We start from the raw sequence: 22,705 nt of genomic DNA on the forward strand, positions 1-22,705 counted from the left end.
TGTAGGCCTACGGTGTCTTCGCTGTACACCAAATTAGGCGAGCAAGTTTACATAGGCCTATGCGGATTCTGTGACCATAATTTGATTTGTTTATTTGATTTATTTATTTGATTGTTATACACTTATACGACGGCGGTCAGCATTATGGTGGCAGGGAACCAGGGGAAACCCACGACCAACCGCAGGCTGATGCCAGACCTTAATTCCTACGTATGGCCGGGACCATAATTTGATGATAACAGAAAGGTGATTTGTAAACTAAAGATTGTACGATATGTTATAAGTGCGTATTGTAGGCTGTATTTGCTTTTTAATAGTCTTTCTCAGATGGACAATGAAACGAACCTACGTAAGGTCTACATGCACAGTTAACCAATTTATACTCTCTTAAAATGTTAAATACATTCAAGTTAATATCCTCTCGGCATAAATTTAACAAATTATACATGCCGGTATATGAATGAAACTATGGCGCACATAACAAGGAACTTGACAAAGAATCCTTATGTAGAACCGTATCTGCAACTACGTTCCAATATTCGGCCTCGAGCCGGTGCATGCATTCGATGCGATAACCTTAGGCCTATTCGTCTACAGGTAGGATTACCGTATGATCTGTCCCTGGCTAACTGCCTTATCGTTCCGTAAAAGATTTTGATTCATTCTGTAAAAGAGGCCTACCTAAATCTAGGATGACAACAATTTCCTTTTTTGTTTGTTTGTTGTCATTGTTGTTGTTGTTGTTGTTTTTTTGTCAATAGTAGGTGGATAATAATTAACCGTCATGCATGTTAACTGTCACTCCGACCAATGGGAGACAACTCGATCAAGGAAACATCCTTTATTTCCGCCCGGGTACAATCCCTTGAGGCACGCATCCGCTGTTAGAGAGACTGACAACATGGCAAGCAACCGGTGTCTGCTTGTTTTGCTGTGCATCGCATCTCAGGCGATTGTAGCTACACACGGCTTCATCGAGGGACTGTACTGCGGGACAGAAAACTGCTATGACAGTAAGTTTTGATCATATGTTTTGTCTTTCTTTAAGTATTCTCATAAGGACGTAAGTGGTAACAGGTGTTATAACGTGTTAAGTTGTTGTTGTAACCATTCTAACACATGCAAGTCGTTAGGCTATACAGCCAAGTCATGTAGTCTATCTATAACCATTGTCGTGTTTTTAAATTCTGCCTTTCATCAGTCGTGTGCTGTTTTATGTATGTTCTGATTATTACCGTTTTACTGATAAAAATATGAGAATTTTAAACAGTTTACACTTTAAGTGATGAACAATGCTGAATCTATTGATCAATCCAGTCCACTATCAAGTCACACCACTGCACACGTGGAATTATTAATTTCGTATTTTCCAAATCGACTAGAAGCTACCAATAATAAGAAAACGAGAAAGTAAAAATAAATACTAGGATGTAATCCTAATTGTCCAGCATGACCAGTGGATGTTGAATCATAATTCAGGAGTTTCACAAGTTCACACAGGTGGAGACAAGATAAGATGCTGGTTATTGCAAATGAATGAGGCTAAAATGTCTGATTTTACAGCAGTTGTTAGATTGTAAAACACCTTGCATAGTCGAATCCGTCGTCTTGACGGGGACATTGGCAGCTAACTTCAAAACACATGTTTTTTAGGTGTGTTAATTTGCAAGAACCCCCAACTTATCTCAAATAAACTTTTGCTTTGTTGCATTGGTCACTCTCCTCTATAGAGGGGAGGTACTTAAAATGGGTCAGAGAGGTAAAAGCAGAAAATTTGTGAAAAGCAATGCTTGTTGATGAAGGCACCTGTACAGAAGTCAGAGTGTGTAGCCAACACCTTCTGATGTTATTGTGGGCCTGATAGATGGCGAGGATTTGGTATATACATGTAGTATGAAAATCCTTTGCGTGTCTTTCACTCAGAGAGAATCCACAAAAGAGCCTGGTTGTCTTAGTCCTTACCCATTCGCTAGACATACTGTCATTCTCAAAAATCAGGCAGTTGTTGTATGTAAGAGTCTGCGCCTTCAATCATTCAAGCATAATATGATAAACTCATGTTTGTTGTTTGTTGGGCTTCTTTTTTCTTGCAAATCCTTCACAGAAAATTTAAAATACCCAAACCTCAAATCCAAGCAAATATATTGAAAGTGCTTAGTTAGCTCATGATAAGCATTGTTTTCTGTTTGATTACAGTTCTGGGTGTTACACGGGAAAGTTCCCGGGTGAGTAATTGTTTTCAGTTTTAAGAAATTCAAGTTGTGATATATTTGTCCGAAATATGCGTTTAAGTAGCTTTTCAGTTATAACTGATTTTGTGGAATCGAGCCCTAAATCTGATGATCCATATCCTTGTCCTGACAACGTGTTATCTTTTCTCTAGCTTCTTGTGTGTTTTTTTTTGTTGTATTGTTCTTATTTCCTTGTCATGATATGTTATTTCCTGTTCTAATAACACTACAGGTACAGTTACAGCACTTAGATATAAAGTACTGTTATTTTGTGATTATGTATGTATATGCTGCAGGTTATTGTTATAATGTTTTTTGTTTTGTTTTTTGTTTTTTTTTTAACCCATGTAATGTCAGTTCTTCTTTGACTTTGGACGTATTGTTAAGAACATTATCAAATATCATGAAACTAAAATCGCCATCACCATCACTTTTGAATTAAGTATTTATGCTGTTTTGTGCTCATCTGCTAGCATCAAATGGAGCCATTGCACACTGTTGGAAGTTTATGTTCCCCTTTTGCTAATCATTTTCCTGCATCTTTTAAGGAAGCCAGTTATCTGCCAGCTCTTTCCATGCTACGTATACATGTTCGTTTGTGACAATCCAGTTGACATGTACTCTTTTTTTTTTCCTTCCTCCAGGGTGAGATATCAAAAGCCTATCGCAAACTTGCGAAAAAATGGCATCCAGATATGCACAGAGGAAAGGTAAGTTCATTTTGTGCTCTAAATTTGACTTGCATTGTTTACATGTTGTAGAGGGAAAAACAATACATTCTGTTCCGGTTGGGAACTCCATGACTCAACAGAGTTCACATTTATTTGCTGTTAAGTTGTTTATGATATTTGGGATAATTAGCACAAGATTTTTATACCCTGGTTGAAATAATATAATATGGTGGATATAAAAGTATTCATCTCTTCTGTCTTAGTCAGTGTATGTGTGAGCGTGATTGATTTCTTCGCTTGGGGCCTCTGTGGCCGAGTGGTTAGCACGCTTCTGTAACAATGACTCAGGAGCCTCTCACCAGTGTAGTCACAGAGTTCAAGTAAGCACTGACAGCCTCCAAGTGGAAAGGCCTTCCAGCAACCTGCATATTGTGGCGGGTGTCCTAACATATATAATATTCTTAAGTACGGCAAACAAACGACAGTTAAATAAATAATTAAATAAATAAATAAATAAATAAATAAATGATCTTTGCTCTTGTGTTGTAGGAGGCCAAGGAAGAGGCTGTAGTTATGTTTCAAAAAATTGCTAATGCTCATGAGGTGAGTGTTGAAACTTTATTGAATGATGCTGACACCTAACAAATTCCAAAAGATTGCCACAAAACTGATGGTCCCACCTGCCTTGCTACGTTTACACTGAACTTGTTTTGTTTCAGATCTCTTGTGACTTGAAATGTTTTTTGACGAAAGAAAAATATATGATAGGGCTTCTAAGAATGTTGGGTGGCTTGGTATAGAATAAATACTGCAATGATAAAAATACTTTTATCCTGTAATGTAAGGCCTGTTAACTGTCCTGATACCGCTAAAGGAGAAAATTAAAACCTTAATAAGATATTCAAATCTTGTCAGTTGGTCTGTTACAAGCTCCATGTATGTTAAAGTTAATGCAGTCCCTTTCTGTCAGTTCTAATTGAGGAGATGTCAGGTCAAGAGGAAAGATGTTTTATAAGTACAAATTTCAACATATTTCGTTGACTCTGCATATAGGTTATTTTTGAATAAATAGGACATTATTTGCTCATTCCCACATGCTGTTGTTTTCAGATATTAAAAGATGATGAACAGAGAGCAGATTATAACTACATGTTGGATAACCCAGGTACATCACAGTTTGGCTGTACAATTACACCCTATTTATTAGCTTTATAATACCATATAGACTTGACTGTTGAGTCTTAATCTACGTCTTCCTTTGAACTGAACAAGAGAGTGTGAAAGTGACAGGTATACTTTACTGTATAGGCTAACATTTAATGAGGTTCAGTTTTTGTCTTATCTATTTTTTGTATACATCTTGGGGCTATATTTGTGATCAAGAAGTGACCTCTGTGGCCTATGGGTTAGCATTCTAGTGCAGCATAATGGCCAGGATTTCATTTCAAGTCCAGATCATGATGGCTTCCTCTCCATTAATAGTAAGTTGAAAGGTCTGTCAGCAATCTGTGGACGGTAATGGCAACTTGTGTTTCCCCCGGGGTTTCCCGGGCTCTGTCTGGTTTCCTCCCGACATAATGCTGACCACCTTCATATACGTTAAATATTCTTGAGTGCTGCATAAAACTCCAGATAAATAAATAAATCAATTTAAGTCAAGAACGAGGCCAATAATCGTCAAACAAAGGCTCTAGATTGAGTATGTATAGTTAACATATAATTTACTGTCTTTACTTCCTATCTTATTTCGAAAGCTGCAGTAGGTTTGTTTAAACCAGAGGCACATGTAGAAGAACTGAAACCAGTTTTACAGGTGACTTAGGTAATAAAGTTTCACCTTGTTACAATTTCAGAGGAGTACTACACACATTATTATTACTATTACCGGCGTCGCATGGCTCCTAAAGTGGATGTTAGGATTGTCATTGTGGTCACCATCACCATAATATCAGCTGTACAGGTGAGTACATCCTGACGGCTATGGCTAAGACTTGAGAATAGATAATCAGAGTACTGCCTTGCTTCAGGATAAACTGTCCCCCGGAACGTTCTATGCCCTGAATGAGGACTGATGAAAAGTTGAAAACTTGCTCCTTTTTTAACCTTGCTGGCGGAACTATCTAATGTGATTTCACCAAAACGACGAGTCAGTTATCAGTGATGTCATGTGTTCAAATCCATCTCTTGTGGCTTTGCATGCAGCTTCACATCAGGAGATTTACATTTATCTGATGAGGTGGGTTGGTTTCCTTACATCCTGCCCAGTTTCTTCAATAAGTAAACCTGACTGCTGCCATAGACTAGTAAGTGACACACTAGTGTGGCACTAAACACCAGTCACGAATGTCACTTAATAGTCGTGCAAGGGAAGGTCTGCCATGCAGCAATCTGCTGACAGTTGCGTGTTTCTGAGTTTTTTGAAACATTCTAGAGTATGGTGTAAAACTCGAATGAAATAAGTAAATAAATAATGTAACTAAGTAATGTTGTCAACACTGTCAGTGTTCAGAAAACTGATGATTTTATTATAATATATCTACATTCTACATGCTTTAACTCAGGTATTCAGAATATGTAATTATCTAAAGCATAAAAAAGCCATTAAAAGCCAATTGATCAGCAGGTGTACATTTCAGTGATTGGTAATATCCAGACCAATACTTTTCCTGACACCGAAGAGTGATTAATAAAGCTTGATAATTTTTTTTTTCTCTGTTTACCGGGAATTGCATACCCTAATTTTTCTAATGTTTGGGACACCTAGTCTGTTTTTTTAGCCAATATACATGTAATTGTAGCAGGAATATTTAGTTTCTTTTTGGTCACAGGGTTTGTCCATCTGATCAACAACATATTTAGATTTGTTTTTTCCCCAAACTGTGAGAGAAATGTTCAAGTAATCCTGTGCTTTCAGCACTACTAATATCTGTCCAAACAATATTAGAAAAATTAGGGTACAGATATAATTATTTCATGAAGGATAAAAAAAATTAAAATGTCGATTGACTATATTGCAGTATTGGGGTATGTGGAACAACTACAACACAGCCATAAAATACCTCTCAAGAGAACCTAAGTATAGAAACCAAGCCATGGAGATAGCAAAATCTCAAGGACTGATCAACACAAACAAGAAAAGGGACAGGAGAAACAAGGTATGGTGTGTTTGAAACATGTCAAAACAAAGGTCCAATATTTTTTCTACAATCATTTCAATGTTTATTCTGCTGCAGATGCATGTGTATTAGTGTTTGCACTGAGTTACATGTTGGGCAACAGAGTAGACTAAGTGCTCGGGATATGTGTAATGTAGTATTGAATGAATGAATGAATGATTATGGCTTAACGCCACATCGGCAATATTTCAGCCATATTGTGGCAAGAACATTGTGAAAACACAAAGCAATTAAGGTTTTCGATTTGGTTGTGAGAACATCAAACACGAAACATAAATGTTTGGACATGTTTAAAATCAGATAAGAACAACCAAAACAGTTAAAACTTGAAAATCAGCATATTTTAAAAATAGTATATTAAGAAATGTATATAACCTTTTATCTATAAATATTTAAGATTAAAATTTATATTTTATGATATAGGCCAATGGTACTCCAATATTTTGTGACAGTATCGCTGTCAAATAAATCAGTTGACTGTGTAGAACCTTTGCCAAACATGGGCAAAGTCCACACAGTCAATAAGGATATGTTTGATGCCGTATTGGGCATCACATCCAACACACATGGGAGCACTGCTCCCATGTAGTATGAAATTGTGTGTCAGACGAGAATGCCCAATACGACACCTCGTTTAATGTAGTATTGATGCAGTAGCCCTGCAGTAGTTATATAAATAGTGATATGGGTTCTTTTTATGTTTGTATAACCGCATATCGGCTAGCGTGATCTAATATAAGATCTTGTATAAAATACTATGGTAACTATGGTTTAATCTGTTGGAAATGTTCAGTCTCGGAGACTCCTGAAGACAATCTATTAATGTTGACCACTTTCTGCACCATCACTGGAACATTATGATTTTTCCTTAGATTTTGTCAGTGTCAGTCGCAGTGTCCCATGAGAGCATTGTAGGATTAGCTATGGATTGACAGGTATATATAAACTTACACACCACAAGCTTGGTCAAAGCTGAATATCAAGTGTAAACCAGAATGACTCATATTGTGTACTTTACAGGAAGAGATACGAGAAGAAGAAGACAGAATCATCAAAGAAATTATAGCTGAAAAAATGGACATCAGGTAGTCACTGTTTACCCCCATACAAGTCGAATGCACAAGTTTGAACTACAAATTACAACATGACAAAGGGCCTTAAAGTTTTAGTGCTTATCTAGAATGTCTCGTTCTCGTAAGGGGAGGATTGTATATTGTGTTTTTCGAAGTTTTATGTAAGTTTTATGTTATTTTACCTGGTTATGAAAATGTTTAGCAATTTTTATAATCATTATTTTTTTTTCTTTTTGATGTTGGATATCATTATATCAAACACTATTTTCTGGGTTGCATTAACCAATAGAAAATCATCGATTCAATCTTCAGGGGAGGTTATAGCAGACCAAAATACACAGATGTTTTATGGGTTCAGCTAATCCTCAGTCCATATACACTCATCCTGTACATCCACTGGTGGTTACGATGGATCTGGAAATTTACCATATGCCGGGAGGAGTACGGAGAAGAGGAAAAATGTTACCTTATAAGAAAGTTCATGAAGCTCAGTCAAACCCAGTGGGACGTAAGTTAATGCTTTTGCTTTATTATTTATACATCAGTGAAATCCAAGCATTTCTTTCACTGATAAAAATGATATCTTCACTAGTTAGATATCACTTTTGTTATTACATTTTGCTATTACACTGCTGGAGACCTTGACCCATGACCCATGGCCATGCACTTCCGTGCAATATATGGTTTGCCAAAAAAGAATGTAGAATGTATAATTACTTACAGGCAGCGTTTAAAACTGTAAAAAGGTTTTGAGAGCGCGGACGTGAAAGGAATTGCAGCGCGTATGAATAGAATCAGAAATACTTGACGCTTCGCGTCTTGTGGGTTATCATTTCCACCTCTCACGAGAACAATATTTATGGTGTTCAACCTTTACAATGCAATATCCTCTATGTTCTCCCCCGCTTTCTTCATGTAGAGTTTTAGTCTCAATGCAATTCAAAGGCAATTTGTTCATCTTTACAAAGAATACCAAAAAATGGAATAATGTTTTGAAAAGACATGTGTAAAACCATTTTTTTTTTCACTTATTGAAAAAATAGCATGAACTTGTTGTCAACTCATTGTGTTTACTTATAGTTATGTTTTCGGGGAATTTTTGTTGCAGGCATTAGAAGAAGCAGATAAAGAGCTTTACCTTGAAGAAGAACTGTGGATAAAAGAAAATTTTACTGTAAGTACTATACACAATTTTTTACTGTTAAACAACAAGAGATATAGTCAAAGATTGTGAGAATCAATGTCTGCCCACCTTGCTTTTGACAATTCTACAGTACTAAGTATATACAAATGATCTCAAGCAAAATGAGGAAAGGTTAGAGATGAATGTGGAAAGGACTACTTGATAGTAACCTCTACATGATGACATGAGTGTATATTTACCATGTTCTGAGAAACTTGACACTCTTTGTATCCTCCTTGGTGTCCAGTTCATGAAGTACATATACTTCTGGCCCCGGGGTCATGAAGTGATCTCAGACTAAAGTCCAAATTTGAAATCACTTTAAAATTGTTATTTTTGATGTAACCAGGTTGAAATATTGCTTGACAGCGTAAATTCTGGGTAAGTTATTAGACAACAAATTTCAGCTAAAAGAACGAAAAGAGACATACCAAGTTTTCTGATTAAAATTTTGGACTTAAGTCTAAGATGGCTTCATGATCCTGGGGCTTGTAACAATTCCTAACATGAGATAGAAATTTTTCTGTATGGCGTCAAACAAGAATGGAGTAAATAACTGATTTGTTGATTTCAGGAATGGAAGCGACAGCAGGAGGAGGAGATGAAAGCTAAAATGGCCGAGAGTGCTAAGTATAAGATGTACAGGCGGTATATGAAGAAAGGAGGCCCTGGCCAGATGACATTTGGACCTGATTAGTCTCTCCAGTACATCTTACTGTCACACAAGGAAGAAATCTCTCCTTTCCGTGTGGGTGTGCCTTTTCACATCCAACTTTCTTATGTGTTTAATTATCATATAGTGGGGTAAATTTTTGTTTGCAATTACCTTGTCTTCATTAATCAGGTTGTATAAATTCTCATTCTGTCCTTCATCTTTTGTGTGAAGTAACTGGCCATCAGTTATCTCCCCTTGGTTCTTTCAATTAAACAACCACAGGTACGAACTGATAATTGACCTATCAACAGCAGACATTTAACCCCGCCCACACAACAGTTAACCACACCCATAAGATAAATTTTGTCAAGTTTTAAATCCGGGATATCGATTAGTGCCAGTTTTTTGCCATGCTGTCATATGAGAAACAATACATTGACACAAACTCATGGTTTAGATTCCTGCACATTTTTAATTTTTAACGGAATCAATCTAATACACTCTTTGGTGTTAACAAACTGATTTTGTGTGTTCTTACCCATTCCCTTTATGGTGTGGTTAGCAGCTGATGGTAGTCTGAGAGCTGCATTACAGTCTGTTTAGCTGTGTTCAACAGGTTGTGCCATGTTGTCTATCAAAGATATTTCATTGCACTTCCCGATAGGTTAAATGCAGGTGAATCTATGTGTGGCTGTCATACTATCAGAATGACAAGAAATTGGGTATAAATCATGGACTGATTTCTGGCAGTGCAGTTGAAACTTTTCAGGACTCGTGTAGAGAGTGTCGATTTTAATTTGTAAAATTCTCCACTGTTTATTGTTTTTATACTCATAAAATTGTGATTTTGTATTTTAATTTATTTCTTATAGACTAAGTGTTAATTTTTGTTTATATTCTATATTTTAATCCAATCTTATGCCAGTCACATTTCAAATTCAAACACATAAAATTGGACTGAATTATTGGAATGACTGATTGCATAAACTTTATGCCTATCCATTTACCCAATCTATTTCTTACATGATTCAATTGTAAATAATCGGATAAAGAGATGTTAGTGACAGAAAGTTAACACGGTAACACAGCTCCCTGCTGCCTGCTGTGCATTAGGGGCCGATTCCACAAAGCCGTTTCTGACAAGAGTCAAAATTTGAAACCGCTTCACAAAGCTTAATTTTTGGTACTGAAAGTTGAAATGTTGACGCATTTGTCTTGGGATGATTTTGATGAGGTGAATAAAATTTTAATTACTAAAGCGGAAAAATATTAAGATCTCATTTAAAATTTTGACTCTTCAGAAATGGCTTTGAGGACTCGGCCTTTGTTCTTAAATTCTTAAATCAACCAACCAGTAAACCTCGTCACCAAGAATTGAGATCCACATATCATGATGTTCAATTTCCATCTTGCCAAAAAGAGAAAAAAAAAAAAAAGAGATTCTTCATCTTTACTGGCCATAGATATATTATCAATGAGATTTTGATTATATTATTCTTTGTACTGTAGTTTCTTGTTTAAGTAGCACACTTTGTGGTTGTGGATGTTAAAATTTTCGATTGAGTCTTGCTGCGCTGTTTAACAGGTTACAGTGGTATATCACACAAATACCATGACTATACCCAGTCACAGGTGTATGTGTAAAAAAAAAAAAAAAAAAAGTCCGTTTGGATGCATTTTACTGGTGTTTCTAATTTATCTTTGTTTTTAAATAAAATTTATCAGCATAGCCAATTTCAAGGCTACATGCATAGCAAATGCAAGTCCCCAAAAGTGCATACTTGTAAATAGAAACGATATGAAAAGACTAAAAATGCCTTTTTGCTTCCATGAAGCAGCATTTACATATTTACATTTACCTGTACTTGTGTAATATGAGTAACAGCCTATACTTAATACATGTGTACAACGACTAATCTGCTGTTAGAAGTTACTGTGCTTATAATATATGTGTGACTACTTACGAATACATATAACATGTTCTGTGGACAGGTATTATCGTATAATGCTTGCCATCAGTGAACTGTCAATTCCTTCGCATGTCCAAGTTAGGAAGCTATGATAAAAGTTACTGTTACAAACCAATGGGCTTTCATCCATGTTTGTATTGTCCCATGTCCAAGAAAGCATAAGTGTAAATATACATCCCATATCAACAGTTTCAACCACCCTGTGAACTCGTATTGTGTACATAAATGTAGTGTGTGTTGCTCTCATGTTCTGTAATAGACCTGTAATGTACACATTATTACAACATTTATATCCAGAGTATGTAGAAGATGGTTCATTACAGTGTGTTTTAATACTGTGTAATTGTTTATAGTCTCTCAGATTTTAACTTGTGCATAGAAATGCTACATACGAAACTCCAAAAACACTTCAACTGCTGGCCTCAGCTACTTGTACTGACAGTGTGACTGATACTTATATCATTTCTAAGATAGCCAATGTCAGGAGGTGTAGTAAACATTACCGGTCTGTTTTTCTACGAAAGGTAGATAGATACATGTGGGGTTTGTTTCCCGCCCCCCCAATTTTGCCATTTGCCTCTACATGTGTAAGCAGAAATGAAAGTTGGGGAATAATTTGTTCTTGGTCACCATAGTTTGATTGTGCTTGTTATTTAAACTATCTTCAAGACGCACAAAATGAAGTTTGAATATATAAAATATCCGCCATGATGGACAGAGATGTTGAAATCTGGTTAACTTTAGTCACTGTAAGTTTGTCAACACTTGTGTACTGCATGTACATAACACTTACAGTTTTATACTAGTTTGTCCATACCCCTGAAGTGTTCTATGTATGCTCATACATTAGTCCATTTCAGTTCTGTTGGAGTCAGACTATGTGCACTAACATTTTTGTAAGCACTTAGTTGTTTATACATCTCGATAATCCTTTTTGCTTCCGCCCTGCTCTTTAATAAGTACATTTCTGTGGGATATCTAGTCTATGAGAAACATTAAATCATCACAAACTGTACAAAATCTTTATTGTTGAGTTTATGCAATAGCTATAATGTTAACAACAATCAAGTGGAGACTGATAATTATGAACAGATTTTATTACAAGAAACAACTAACTAAAGCTGCAAATATGTACAGTCTTTTCACTTTACAGCACTTTATCTGCATCAGAAATGTCCACCCTGGCCAGAGTTATCTCAATAAATAAATTAACCTCCAGTGGATATTTCTATGAATTTCAGGTATCAATTTGCCATGAGAAAACACATGGCAGAGTACACTCAAGGCTGATCATGGCTGAACTTCACGTACATCTTCCCCCTACCCCCCGACTGAGAACAAGGGAATTCCTCTAAATTCGGTGAAAATGTTGGCAAATGATATATATGGCCATGAAGAGAAGTCAGCTTGCTGGTACACAGCTTTGCAGAGGAAATAAACTGCCAGATGAACCATACTGGTACACGAACACTGATCGCAAAGCAGTGTCTATGAGAGGAGCACAACCTCTGTGGTCTGTCACGAATGTATCCCTCATCATTTCAGCCTCTGCACAATGACTGCATTCAGCAGCTTGGCCTCTTCCAGTGTCTGCTTCTCGTCTGTCAACTCTTTATTGGGAAATGTGGTCATGAGAACAAATGATGAGCCTGCATATTGGGGTCGCTGTCTGGGGGAAGAGTTAAGGAACACTTAAAATCTTAATGACCGCTATCATCTCAGGCTCATAATTGCCATAGGTTTCGTAATCACCCTTGCTTTACTGTACATATAAAAGGGCAGCCAATTTTCAGCCAATCACTGATGGCCCCTCATAAGTGTGCATATCCGTGTTTCAAAGCAAATGTATGTACGTTTGATTTATTCCTTGACACAAGATTATACATCAGCAATAAGCAGTGCGATGGACAGTGATCGATGTGCTTTTATTGACACTAGCAGGCAGCAGAAAGTCGCTTTGCTATCAGGCAAAACCAGTGACAGTAAAAGAGGCTGAACAGCCGATCGACATAACCTATGTTGCTGTTTTAAGACTAAGTTCTATCAAGCCGTATTTTGCCTCAAACTAACCCTTAACACATCGCAGTGCACGGAGTTATCTTTTGCGCTAGCTATTCTATTCCAGGTGTATGTAGTGTGAAATACATACACCTGGGGGCCTCTGTAGCTCAGTTGGTTAACGCGCTAGCCCAGCATAATGACCCACCAACATGCTCGCTGTGAGTTCAAATCCAGCTCATGCTGGCTTCCTCTCTGGCTGTACGTGGGAAGGTCTGTCGGCAATCTGCGGATAGTCGTGGGTTTCCCCCAGGCTCTGATGGGTTTCCACCCACCATAATGCTGGCCACCATCGTATAAGTGAAACATTCTTGAGTGCGGAGTAAAACACCAAACAAATAAATAAATAAATCCATACACCTGATAATTCTCACTACAGCCACATCCAATGTTGTCTTGAACTCCTGTCAATGTCGGTAACTAAGGTTAAATCTGAATAGACCATGAATCATGCATATTTATGAATGTGTACAGGGCTTTGAAGAGTTAATATGGCTCAGCAAATCACGGTAGAAGATGTCGAACATTGATAGCTTGATTAAATGAAGATGAATAACCCCTAGCATATATATTAATTTTAGTCTGGAATACTTTCATACGTTATGCAGTGAATTGGGAGAATGGTATTAAGGTTTGCATGCACATCTGGCTAAAGTTTCAAAACATTTTTGAAGAATTGGCCAATAAGATACCTTTTCTTGCACAATGATGAATGGGCCAAATCCAAACCGACCATTGTTCTCTTGTAACACTTTAGCACAATGTTACCAGTCTGCCCATAAGTCATCATCACAAAGGCAGAAATAAACAACAGACTACAAAACTCAAGGACCCATGGTGGTGGCCATGTATAAGTAACACTCAAAAAAGGATACCCCAAAATATAACTTCTGATGTCTCCAACAACATGTGAATGATTGAACTTGGCCACTAACCTGTAAACAAACAGAAATGCATAGATGTCACACAGCATTCCTATCATTCCACTTCCCTGAATGGTGTTCATTCATTTTGTACATTGGATGACTTATGAACATTTCCCTTATAAGATGAGGCTCAGGGCCCAGTGTTTCAAAAGTGTATTAGCATTTAAGCCCGGTATTAACTTTAGCCTAGACTAAAGTGTCATTAGTTTTGTATTATGCCTAGACTGGTATAAGATTTAAGCCTGGCCTAACTTTTAATACACTACTGAACAACCAGCCCCAGGTTTATGGGTAGAGGAAATAGGCAACCACCAGATTTACCAACCAAATATCTGACAAGCTTTCAGATTTCGTGGCCAGAATAATGAGAGCACGAATCTGATGTTTTAAAACTTTGACTCAAGACGGTTAAATTTTAATACAGCAGTAGGTTTTATGTGTGGCATAAACCTGGCTGAGCCCAGGAGATAATGTCGCACCTTGCCATGTACATACCAGCTTCTGGATGAGCGAGAAGCAATACAAATCGAACACCTGCACATGTGGTCGTCTACTGGGTTTTAGTGGGGGCCCATCATTTAAGTGAATATGGACAAAATGTTATATCTCAAAGTTTCTGAAACATACAGCATACACACATTCACATGTAGAAATCAGTTTCACCTTGATCCATCTGCTAGTCTGATCTGTATGTTTGTGAGCGGTTTAGATGAATCCACCTCTACAGGAGGAGCTGAGGCTGTTCCTGAAGCAGTTGAAGCATTTGTCATTACCTTTGGCGCAGGGCTGAAAAGCAGAGGATATGGATAATAATAAGTTTCCACTCTATTTGAGACCTGTATAAAATGGCAACTTTTCACCGAGAGTAAATACCTGCAAGCTACTTAATACTAGCAAGATTCTGATAGCTCTCTTGATTTTAAGGGGGTGTGAGCTTTGGTTGTATGTTTTAGTGCAATTACCTACCTTTAAAAGTGCACAGGGGATGGGGGTGGGGGAGCAAAATTTTACAATAGTTATACATTACAGTACATGTAGACAATTAGACGAACTAGAGCTGAAATATGGGATGTCACTGACTAAAACTTATACTATCTGTTTGATCAGCTACCAAAGTTATTATGGTCATGTCACCATATTTTGTAGCAGGTGGTGTTGATGCCTTTAGATATGTAGTGCTGCCTCACTGAAGCATAACACAGAAGACAACACACTGAACGACCCATCCTGTAACACCATACTGACGCTATAATAGGCTGAACAGTCTGTGTACTTTCATTCACAACTTTACAGAGGCTATGCCACAAAATTGATCAGTGCAAATCCAGTCAAATTTTTGCTATTATTTTAAAATAGCCCAAATAATTACCTTTAGTGACATGTAAGTCTTGTCTGTGCATGTGTTACGGTTCAATATCAGTATCCTTAAATTTATAAAGTGTTCACATTATAGGTTCAGATTCAATTGAACACTAGAAATATTACAGGTACGATTTTGATATTTTCATTTATTATATTATAATAATTTCAGCTACTCTTGGCAAATACAGAAAATTAGCACATATGAATCTGTTGCCAAAAAATCTTTGGTATAGCTTCTATATATTACAACTGTTCAAAACAGCTAGCCTTACCAATGAACCCCAGACCTCAGATGCTATCCCTACTAGGTGTATGAAGCAGGTGAAATTAGATGAACATGAGTGTTTATATTTATAGACACCAGAATTTGGGGCAGCCCATTACAGTAACCACTTGAAATTCATAAGAATGTATTGCTTTCTATCACTGTGCATCCATCAGTAGACAAACACGTATACACAGTAACAACTACATAGCAAGTGCCTTGTGCAACACAGAGCAGTCAGATTTTCTTGTGACTTTCCAAGTAACAAATCTGTGACAGCATCAAGCTCCAGCATTGAAGATACATGTACAAATTTACCTTCCGAGCATGTGTCCTTCCCCAGAGAAAGCCTTCAGAGACTGTTTAGGTTTGACATACTCCTCTTCCCTGTGGTCCTCCATATTTAAATTCACCTCCCCTCCTCGTGCCATGCGGATTAACTCTCGTGGAACCTCTCTGAACATGAAAAACAATGTTCTCTTCAACACCCTATGTTCAAAGTATATACATCTACCTGTAGCTAAAGCCAGTCTAAACTTGTGTGGATGTCTAAACATGACAAAGGAGTTAAAAATGACATTCCTGTATGACTCATTTCTTAGACACTGTGGAGGAAACAACAAAGAGAGAAACTGAAAGTTAGGACTTCAGTTTCCATCTTGTTCTTGCTGAATTACTTTTCAATACTCTTGCATGGCAGCATATCAGCACTCACTGAAACAATTATATGCTACTGTAAAATAGAAAACACTTGTAGCCAAAAGAAAAACACTTACCCCTTAGATATGCTCTCCAAGAATTCTTTATTTGCTGGGTTATTGAAATCTCTCAGTGGCTCATTGTCTACACTAAATCCATTTTTCCAAAGTTTTAATACAACATCTACCTGAAAAAGCATAAAAAATGTGTAATTTATTTGATTGGTGTTTTACGCCATACTCAAAAATATTTCACTTCTAAGGCGTGGGCCAGCATATTGGTGGGAGGAAACCAGGCAGAACCTGGGGGAAAGTGGTACACAAGAGGGCTTCACTATCATTTATATGAAACAATGGTATATATTGTGTTCATCACTAACACATGAGACATGAAATATATATTTGAAAAAAAAAAAGCATGACCACTTTCTCATATTAGGATGTCCTACATGTGTCTATACTATGTATTTTGTACCCAGCTCTAAAAATAGGTATACACATGAACAAAATACTTAAACAAAGATCATCATGCACTGTACATGGTCACACAACTTAAATTTTTCATGTGACCAGACTAATTAAAAAAGACTGACTCAATGAATCAAACCGTTATTGATTTACAAACTGTACAAATATACAAGTACCTTCCCTTCAGGTGAAGTGTAATCATTTTACAACAGTCTAACACACTGAAGTTTCTGTATTAACCTGTCTCCTACTGTCACAGTCTCCTCTGATTTTCATACCTGTCTAGGGCCAGCATCTAATGCTTCTCCCTGTATGGCTTCTGACGCCCCATCTGTCTCTCCTAGTTTATAACCAGTGCCTCGAAATGCTGGCCTATTCTTCATCTTTTGGCTGCTCCCTGATGAGGATTCCGCCACTTCAGCACCATGTCTGAAACATTTTGCATCACATCACTTTTGATTTGATTTGAGTGGTGTTTTACGCCATAATCAAGAATATTTGGTGGGAGGAAACCAGGCAAAGCCTGGAGGAAACTCACAACCATATGCTCGGAGACCTTCCCACATACAGCTGGAGAGGAAGCCAACATGAGCCGGACTTGAACTAACAGTGACTGCTTTGGTCAGACTGTAAAAATCACAATGCACAGAATTACATACATTGTACACGTACTATACTCCACAATTTACTGATATTCCCATATTTAAGCTTTTTGATAAATAATCGGAGACATAACAATGCAGTCAAGTTGATTTAAACATACTGTCTTAATGCTCAATTACAGGGTACCTTATAAATGAGCCAAAATACTTTTTTTTCCTTAACAAAACATAATTCAAAAGTTACTTACTCCTTGGCTGACTTCATCAAGTGTTCAACAACATCTTCTGATTTCCGTTTTGGAGGCCCAATTATCTGTTGACCACTAAAAACACACATTCAATACCCATGTTAAAACTGCCCATTTTATATAGTTATGATAACACTGAATATTAAAAATAAATTCAAAGCTTATTTAGGCAAGTAAAGATAGAGAGACATAACACAACAGCTGTGTTGACGTACCTGGTTTCTGATCCGCCAGCATAAAAGGCTTGGCCTTCATCTGAATCGTCACCTCCAGTGACACTTATGTTGGAAAAAGTTGTGAATCTGTCATGTGAGGAAAACAAACATATATATGTAATATAAGTGGACAGTCTTTTAACATATCACCATATAATAACAGAAGATCCGTGTGAAGTTATCATGAATGTAAATAAAACACACACACATCATCCTTATACAGCTCATAAGTGTTTACTGCAATGCAAAATCTTACTTTGATGAAGAAGTTTCCCTAGCTGGTGGAGCAGTCTCCTGCTGTATATGTCCAGTTGTCTCCCCTTCTGCATCTCCCTCTTCATAAAAACTAGCCATAGCCAACTACAAACCAAAACAGAAGATCAAACTTCAATGTTTTTTTTTTTCATCTTCTTGACTGTCTGTACATGTATGAAAAATGCTGAATACTGACAAAAAGTCTGAAACACTGACTAGAATAAAAGACGGAAACATCAAATGTATGATATCTCACCTTTATATCTTACTTTACCCATTATAATGAATATCTCATCATATGACACCCATTGCAGGAGGTAAAATATGATGAGATATATCGGCTGATATTATGAGAATGCAGAAAGCCTTTAGTACCATGCAGAAAAATAGTATAATCTTGTAGTGAAATCATATCATCCACTATTAATGTAGTCCAACATGTTCTTCATTATATTAATATTTATGTCAGGTCAGACAGATTTGGTCAAGAGTAGTGGAATAATCAGGCTACCAGCTGGTGGCCCAAGCAGCCTCTCCCTGTCTCTAGATAAAATCAGCAAGAGACCATTCATAAATGATTTGACTTCACCATGTTGAATAGTTCAGGGCTTTAATACTTTAAATACACTAGATCCAAATTCACAACAAGGCAACCTGTATCATAACAAATCAGCCGTTAGGCTCTGTCCAGGTATGACCATACTGTCAAACCCCATAACTGTGGACTGGTGAAGGAAAATGGCTGCAGCTACAGAGATGGCCGTGTCATGAATTTAAGTCTGTGACTGCTTTGAGGTTAGGTTTGGCAAAGATTTTGACTGGCCAAGGATGGCCCCAAATCAAAGATGGTCTCGGCAATTGACGTTTTGCTCGCAATAAATTGACAGACGAAAAGGTAAGGACTTTAGGGCATAGAAACATATTTGATGGGTAATTTTTGTCACACACGCCATGACAAACTTCCACAGCAACTGCATCAGGCATGTACATGGAGTGATTAGATATTGGTTTGGGGTCATATTGGCAAAACAAAATTTTTTCAAACCTTATGTCAAAGTACTCTCAGACTACATGAATATTGGGTCTTGCATGACTTTACCAAGAGGAATATACAATGGGTGTAGTGTGCACAGGCGAACTGAAAGGTGAGAGGTAAGAACCACAACTGACACCTGTTTTGGACTGTACCCTTCTTTGGAAAGGACCCATCAGACATGGTGCATGGTTTACCACAGGCAGCTGCTGTGGGTATAAAACTGCCAACTGTGTATAAAGAGATGAGTTGAAATAGCCATCTAGCTAAGTATCTAATTGAGTAAACACCAGAACATTAAACTGAACTGAATAAGATAGGGTTAAGTAATTGTGACTGTTTCAAACCCTTGTTTCAGTGTCAGGATATATGGCTACGGTGCTGTGTTTACATGTAACTTTCTATGTCACTACTTATGCCAATTCATTCATGCTTCCCTGAATGAGGCCAGCCAAATATGGAGGAGTACTTTCAGATGTAGTCCATGTAACAAAGTCATGTGACACACGCACATGCGCATTCAACTCTTACAATGTTCATCTGTCTCAAGCACGTCTAAAAAAGTAATTCTGTCACAAAAACTCTAGTGGTCTAGTGGTATAAGCATTCGACTAGGGACCCAGCATGCTGTCTGATGGAAGTTTGAATCCAGGCCTTTCCGCAACAAAACAATTAAAGAGATGACTTTCTGAAATATGTATGAACTGCAAACAGTTGAGTGCAGAACACTTGTGGATGACAGAAACCAGAGTGAAGAACACCTTACCGTACAACTATCTCTGTTTTTTGGGTATTAAATTGAACATCTCCCCTTTCATTTTAAACCTTTGAAAAATCAGTAAAAGCATGTGACCGTGGAAAAAAATGACGTCAAAAGGCACGCGGAAATGAACACATAAACAGCACTCTAGTCCTCACAAATCCTCAATAACAAATCGTTTGTATTTGGAAGTAAAGCAAGAAGTAACTCATGTAAGATTGACAATCATGGGCAGTTGTAATGACTAGGGTGACCCTACTGTTAGTCAATGAGCCCCTTCTCAGATGTTCATTGTGAAAAGCTGCTTCTTCAATGAATTGACGAAACCCTCAAGTTTAAAACTCCCCAAACCTGTCGTCTCTTTCTCCATTAGCAGACGTATGCATGACTAAGACAAATGCAAAATCAAAAAGAACAACAACGACAGCCGCACAACATTTGAAAAGGCTTTGGCAGCTTGGTCTTTACGCAGCGATCGGAATCCAAGAAATACTTTAACCTGAAGATCCCATGCTGCAGATTCCAAGAAAAACTTTGCCCTGTCTTCGTCAATACCAGTTACGTTGGTAAACTGAGCGATGAGCTCCTGTTTGTTGTCTGCCATTCTCAAGCTGGATGCTTTTAATTCCTCTAACTGTGAAGAGCTCTCTTGAGTTATCTCCCGTTGCCACCAAGTGAGTACAAAAAATGACATACAGTAAGCACCTCAGATCACAGGAATAATATGCAGTTTAGGATACGGTATGTTTTAACGTAGAAAAGTAGGCCTACAAATTCAAATTAAAAAGCTTCTCAGATTTATTCTTGAGGCGTAAAATTGGATTAAACTTGGTCATACCTGTCAAAACAACCCGGTGGAGCCGGGGTAGGGGAGCAGGCTGTGCTTGCTTGGGTGCGCTGACTTGAAGTTGGTTCCACCTTAAATTCCCTGCCAGTTCATCGATAACGTCAATTCCGAAAATTTCTGACAGTTGACAGAAATACGCATAATATGGAGAGGTATATATGAGGATATATAAGGTTATTAAGATATGTAAAATTTCTCAAAAGATTAAGAATTTTTTTATGTTCCAATTCTTTGGCATATCTTTCTTCATTAGCCGTAAAACGATAATCTTCCTACTGATGTATCCGTGTAGGCCTACCCATTAATGATGCCACACAGGTCTATTTGAATTTTGGGTATTTTCTGTCTCTTCAGTTTGCTTTAGTACTATAGGTAATCAAAGAGTTTCGTCAATCAATCAGTTTCTGACTGAAAATCTTCCTCAAGTCAGAAAATTACTGTTTTTTGGGGGTTTTGTTTTTGTTTTGTTTTTTAATTTTTTTTTTTTGTTTTTTTTTTTTGTAAAACTAACAATCCAATTACTGGTAGCACAAACGTAGGCACTATATGAAGTAAAGTGACATTCAGTTGGGGAAAATTCCTTCCAGGGAACTAGTTCTCTCATGTAGTAAATGAGTGATAATGGCACTTGTAGGTGAAGTGTGTTGGCTGTGTATTATTACGTCCATAGGGGCCCTTGGGCCACAGACTGTCATCAGACTCGGATTAGCCTGAGTTCCTGGAGCTGCCAAACATGCTTCTATACAACTTTACAACCGGAATGCTGTTAAAACTCATGTAAAACATTCCAGTTTTGGAGAGCTTTCATGATTGTCATGATCTGTGCACATTGTGGTTTAAACATTCCTCAGAAATATTTCACCTCTTGATGGGGTCAGGTTAATGAATAGACAATCAGGCGGGAAAATCTTGCCTCTTAATGATGGCCCAAAGTTGATTTAAACCCTGAATCAGAAAATGCAGGTGTATTAGTGGAGGAAACAAAGGAAAGTGGGGATGAAAACATCACAACTCACTGGTTACCTTGCTAGCCTTGACAAGTTGATCCGCTAGAGTGAGTGAGTGAGTGCTTGGGGTTTAAACGTCGTACTCAACAATTTTTCAGTCATACGACGACGAAGGAATCCTTAGGGTGCATGTACATGTAATGTGCCTCCTTGTTGCAGGATGGATTTCCACCACTCTTTTATTTAGTGCTGCTTCACTGAGACGACTTACCGAAGACAAGTAAGCCGCCCCGCCCAAGCCATTATACTGATACGGGTCAACCAGTCATTGCACTATCCTCTTCATGCTGAACGCCAAGGGAGGAAGTTACAACTTCCTCTTATAAAGTCTTAGGTGTGACTCGATCAAGGATTGATCCTGGATCTCCCGGTCCCGAAGCGGACGCTCTACCAACTGTGCTATCTGGGCCGGTCAGATCCACTAGATGATTACTGTATGTACGCATGAAGGACTCAGTCATGGTACCACATTAGTCAATGGTATAACTAGGCCATCGAGAACCCTTCCAGATAATATAAAGTGAAGAAAATTAAGAATAACGAATATAAATTTTCACATTCACCTGTGCAGTATTACCATATTTCAGGACGTGTCATCTCATGGTAAGAAGTTTGCAAAATTTTTCAAAATCTGAAAATACCTTACCAGTTGCTTTTCGTTTTCAACCTTTAATGTCTGAAATCTGCCTGGAAACTGGATGAAAATTTCCATACCTGCATATTTGTAGTTTCACTGTAGTTTAATACTCGTGGAACTTAATTATATGCATGAATTAAGTGAGTGAGTGCTTGGGGTTTAACATCGTATTGAACAATTTTTCTGTCATATGACGACGACTGAATCCTTCCAGTGCATGTAATGTGCACTGTAAAACTGGATTTAAGGATTTCCACCACTCTTTTATCTAGTGCTGCTTCCCTGAGACGCCTTTACGAAGCCAAGTAAGACGCCTTTACTGAAGGCAAGTAAGTCGCCCCGCCTGAGCCATTATACTGATACGG

At 37.6% G+C, this 22,705-nt stretch overlaps 2 protein-coding genes across 2 annotated transcripts; one reads left to right on the top strand and one right to left on the bottom strand.

Annotated features, from left to right (window-relative positions):
- Nucleotides 1–895: 895 nt before the first annotated feature.
- On the top strand, nt 896–9,465 carry LOC135466747 (dnaJ homolog subfamily C member 25 homolog). Its single transcript, XM_064744408.1, has 11 exons — nt 896–1,013; nt 2,197–2,225; nt 2,876–2,941; nt 3,452–3,505; nt 4,013–4,067; nt 4,756–4,862; nt 5,920–6,057; nt 7,099–7,163; nt 7,464–7,659; nt 8,260–8,325; nt 8,909–9,465. The coding sequence occupies exons 1-11, from the start codon at nt 902–904 to the stop codon at nt 9,029–9,031; spliced, it is 1,011 nt and encodes a 336-aa protein (XP_064600478.1). The 5' UTR covers nt 896–901; the 3' UTR covers nt 9,032–9,465.
- Nucleotides 9,463–20,453, bottom strand: LOC135466746 (NSFL1 cofactor p47-like). Its single transcript, XM_064744407.1, has 10 exons — nt 20,349–20,453; nt 18,058–18,161; nt 17,802–17,888; nt 17,587–17,661; nt 17,015–17,165; nt 16,347–16,456; nt 15,889–16,026; nt 14,607–14,729; nt 13,893–13,952; nt 9,463–12,628 (listed from the first exon to the last, which is right to left on the bottom strand). Exons 1-10 carry the CDS (start codon nt 20,451–20,453, stop codon nt 12,496–12,498), a joined length of 1,086 nt encoding a protein of 361 aa, XP_064600477.1. The 3' UTR covers nt 9,463–12,495.
- Nucleotides 20,454–22,705: the final 2,252 nt, after the last annotated feature.

This window comes from Liolophura sinensis, chromosome 6 (genome assembly GCF_032854445.1).
Source record: "Liolophura sinensis isolate JHLJ2023 chromosome 6, CUHK_Ljap_v2, whole genome shotgun sequence".
NCBI lineage: Eukaryota > Metazoa > Mollusca > Polyplacophora > Chitonida > Chitonidae > Liolophura > Liolophura sinensis.